The sequence below is a fragment of the Xyrauchen texanus genome, chromosome 11 (assembly GCF_025860055.1).
Source record: "Xyrauchen texanus isolate HMW12.3.18 chromosome 11, RBS_HiC_50CHRs, whole genome shotgun sequence".
Lineage (NCBI taxonomy): Eukaryota > Metazoa > Chordata > Actinopteri > Cypriniformes > Catostomidae > Xyrauchen > Xyrauchen texanus.
In genome coordinates, this window is record NC_068286.1 from 31,338,587 (window position 1) to 31,342,932 (window position 4,346).

General features: G+C 38.5%; 1 protein-coding gene across 1 annotated transcript; it reads left to right on the forward strand.

Annotated features, from left to right (window-relative positions):
• Positions 1–616: 616 nt before the first annotated feature.
• Positions 617–3,425, forward strand: LOC127651652 (C3a anaphylatoxin chemotactic receptor). Its single transcript, XM_052137597.1, has 2 exons — positions 617–691; positions 2,314–3,425. The coding sequence occupies exon 2, from the start codon at positions 2,321–2,323 to the stop codon at positions 3,410–3,412; it is 1,092 nt and encodes a 363-aa protein (XP_051993557.1). The 5' UTR covers positions 617–691; positions 2,314–2,320; the 3' UTR covers positions 3,413–3,425.
• The last annotated feature ends 921 nt before the right edge of the window (positions 3,426–4,346 follow it).

The following is a 4,346-nucleotide window of genomic DNA, read 5'->3' on the forward strand; positions in this document are numbered from 1 at the left end:
TATCATGTGCTAAGAAACACTAAAAACATCCTAGCATCTTGCCTGCTAGTTTTACAGACATACACCATTCACATTTTCTCAGAGAAATGTTATAATACTGTATAAAATCAGACTGCAAAAAAATATAGGCATTGAAACATGTTTTTAGTGTGATAAAATCACTTACAAAACTTTTTCTGTGTAAAGTTATAGCCAAATTTGCAACTTTGTTACCATCACTATGTAATTTCAACAAACCATAAAACGACTGTAAAAATAACAATTTAAACAACTTTACAGCTCAAAAAGTTTTAAGAGAAGAAATAAAGTGCTTTTATAAAAATTATAAGCTTCAAATTTCTGCCTTTAAACCCTCCAAAAATTGGCCCCATTCACCTCCATTGTAAATGCCTCACTGTAACCTTGATTTTTGCTTTTTTTTAAAAGGAGGAATGTGTCTAATTTATATGGTAAGGAAAATCATGCCTCAAATGCTGTCAATAGAGCTTAACATGTATTGAACCCGGAATGGTGACTATTCATTTATGTTGCAATCCAAACGAGGCACACATATTCTCAAGCTTGAAACACTCCCATACTGATTTCACTGAAAACATAAAACACTCCCTCTTGGTTTTGTTTCACCCACCACTGCCAAAGCTCTCAGATATCAAAGTCAATGCACAGCGGTTGACCAGAGCTTCATAAATAGGTAAGACATACTCCTATTAACTCCTTAAAAACCTCTATAATGTAAATGAACTGCTTCTTAAAGAACTGAAGTCAAAACATTTTTGTTGAAGCTCTTTCATAATGAACACTGTAGATGAAGTTGCAGAAGGTGTGTTCACATTCCAGACATGCATTATGGATGTGTGTAATCAGACTGAATGTTAGGTCAGCTATTGATGAACAGTTGCTATGGCCTCAAGAGATAAGAGTGAACATTCCTAAGACTTGCAATTCAGAAAGACATGCACAGCATCATGGCAGTTTTATTCCTTTATTTCAGGTGTAAGAACAGAGGAACATTTGTCTAACAGTAACACAGAACTTTTTTTTATTTATTTTATTTCTGAATAAAGTCTGTGCAAAACTCACCACCAAAATGCGGGAGTTGGACTGACAATCCATTGCTAAGGCAATCTCTGTGGTTTCTACTGGGTTCTTAGTGGTTGCAAGGGAGCTGCAGGTACTTTTGGAGGATGGACACTCTCTAGTCTAGATATGGCTGAGGGTCCTCTGTCAATGTCAGCTAGAGATGCAACATTGCATCGGTTGGTCAAACATCGGTATTGGCTGTGAAAGCAATTATCAGCACTATACATAGTTTAAAATCAGCTGATGATCAGGGCAGATTATAATTTCGGCACCTCTGAACGGAATAGCAAAAAGTAACATTGTTTTCAAACAGGCATTGTTCAAACAGATAGACCCGCCCCTAATTCACACCATTGGTTGAGAGGTATTTTATAGCTCCACAGTGTTTTGTTTTTGAGAAAATGAATCAATGAATGACATAAATATATTAAGCTAGGATATTGGAGAAATTATTTTAACAGAAAAAGTTACATCAGCTTTAATGTGAGTTAATGATGTGCTATCTGTTTCAGGGTTTTCTTTATAACTGAGACCAGTTACGATGTAACATGGAAGACATGTAGAGACAGAGTTATAATTAAAATATATTTCAAAGTTGTGTAATTAATTGTCAGTAATTTGAAACAAGTTAGCAAAATAAAGCAGAACCACCAAACTACCTGTATCAGCAGATGTTGTTCTAAATAATCCATCAAAATAAGAGCACACCTCTCCTCAGTAAGCTGCAAAATTTGGCATTCATGTCCATAAAATGGAAACAGGTGGAAACAGTGCAAAAGTTGTTTCATTTTTGGGATACTTACAAATATGATATAATGAGCATAAGCAATACTAACAGTGATGCTTGCCTTAGCAAACACCACAACCAAAATCTACCTACTAAAAGCCTAAACCTACTACCTACTAAAACATTCACTAGATCTAGAATAGATTTTGAAACAAAAACTTCTACAAATTGTTATCGCAATGACATGGACATACTTCACCATATAGAAATAAGCATCTTCACTCATTTCATAATACTTTTTAGAAAAGAAAAGAAGAAACAGCATACCACGTCCCCACCTCATTTCTAAATGCTCCACATGAAAAAGACTTCCAGTGAACATAAACAGAGCTGGACTGGCTGGGTTTCTTGTGCATAATTAAAGGCTTATCTTACAAACGTACCACATCAGGTTGAAGCAGTTTGGACATGTGAATATATATAAACATGACTTTGTATTTCTCCAGAGAACCAATGTCCTCCAAAGCCCTGATGAACGCCACCTCATCCTCCAATATCACAGAGCCCTCTGTCTACCCGAGTGAGGCGATGCGTGTCCTGCAGATGATTGTGACTGTGATGATCTTCCTCATTGGTGTGTTTCTAAACAGTCTTGTAGTCTGGGTGCTGGGGGTTCGAACTGGCAGCCGGAACAGGGGAGCAACTGGTGAGACACAGGGCGCTGGAAGCTTTCGGATCTACGTAGTGAACCTGGCGCTTGCTGATTTGGTGCTGTTGCTACGTACACCATTAATGCTATCCTACTTGGTGCACAACTTCAACTGGACTTTGGGGGAACACATATGCAAGCTGGTCATGTACTTGCGCTGCCTTGGATTGTATGCAAGCGCATTTTTGCTGTGCGCAGTGGCAGTGGAGCGCTGCTTGTGTCTTCTCAGACCTGTCTGGGCTCGACTGAGGCGGCCACGCTGGGCCGTGTTACTAGCCTGTGCTGTAATTTGGGTGTTAGCTGCAGTCCTGGCTTTGCCCTACATATATGCAGCTAAACTCTTTTCCTGGGAGAACCGCACTGCCTGCATAGAAAGTGAGTTAGGAGCTGGACAAGCCTTGGTTGTGGTGGAGACGATGGCAGGCTTCTTGCTACCTCTGGTGATCTTCTTGTCCTGCAACATCGCAGTGTTGTTTTGCGCAAAAAAGGCTGAGTCTGGAGTGGCAACATCCCCGGTGTCATCACCTACATCTTCATCTGGACCAGGTTACACATCCCAACGGATAACACGTCTCTACCGGGTACTGTTCCTCACCATGCTCCTTTTTCTTACCTGCTGGGTGCCGTACTTCACCTGCCGCTTCCTAAAGGCTCTGTCGCATAAGCGTCCAAACTGGGAAAAGCTCAACAAGGGGGCAATTGGAGGTGCTTACATTGCACTGTTCCTGGTTTACATTAAGAGTGCTCTAAACCCCATCCTATACGTGTTTGCAGCTCGTGGACTAGGCCGCACAGTTCGCGCCTCACTTCTCTCGACAATTGAACGAGTCTTCAATGATGAAATGTCAGAATCTTTACGAAGGAAGTCCTTACGGAGAAGAGACTCACAGTTTTAGGGGACTCTTGAAGCGGTTTACTGTAAATGAACGATCTACTACCAGCTCTAAGATACATTGAGGTCAAGAGTATTGAAAGTTGGACCAGAAGATCTGCTTGTTGACACAGCATCTTGGACAAATTTAATGGAAATTTTCTAGTTGATCATATTGACAACAGGCTGGTACAGAACATATGGTGACGTGCAATCCACTTTACATTACATAAAATGGAAACTCTTTGCAAGAGACTGGGACATTTTACACCATTTAAGGAAATATATATTTTTGGGAGTCTTTGAAGTACTTGATAGGTTTTATTATCTTTTAAATTAGTTGTAATGCAATAATGCTGCCTTTGAATTTCAGGAACCTAATAGCAAACAAAATAATGACATCAAGATATGGGTTCTCTTATGGGCATTTACAATTAAGTACCATGATAAAAGTCCTTTGTAGCCTGGTTACTGGGAATAAATGATCCATTAATAAAGCTAAAGAAATGTTCTGTCTATGAATTTAGAACATGTCCTTTACGTTTTGAGGTGAACCCTTTTATTGGAGAAACATTTAAAAACAAAAAAAGATACTTTTAGTTTCAAAGTTTAAAACAACAGATCAGACATAAATGGAAGCAAAAATGTAAAATGCTGTACTGATGCAAACTTGACAAATATACATCTTAAAGACTGACTTGCAAGAACAAGTTGTTGATCAACTTACCAAATAAAGCTATACAAAGCTATATACTAAATTCCAGTGCTTGTTTTCAATTTTGCTTGATATAACTTTTGTTTTGAATGTGTCATTTCAGAATGTGTCATTTTGAAATAAGCAACTACTTTGTCTAACATCTGTTGTCGTAATGAAAAAAAAAAAAAGTTTATTTGAATTAAGTCATACAAAGAGTGTCTAAGGTCTATTCATGTGACGGAAAAGCCAGTGTTTTGGTGTG

Coding starts and splice junctions, on each gene's coding strand:
- LOC127651652 (XM_052137597.1), top strand. CDS start 2,321: ATGTCCTCCAAAGCCCTGATGAACGCCACCTCATCCTCCAATATCACA.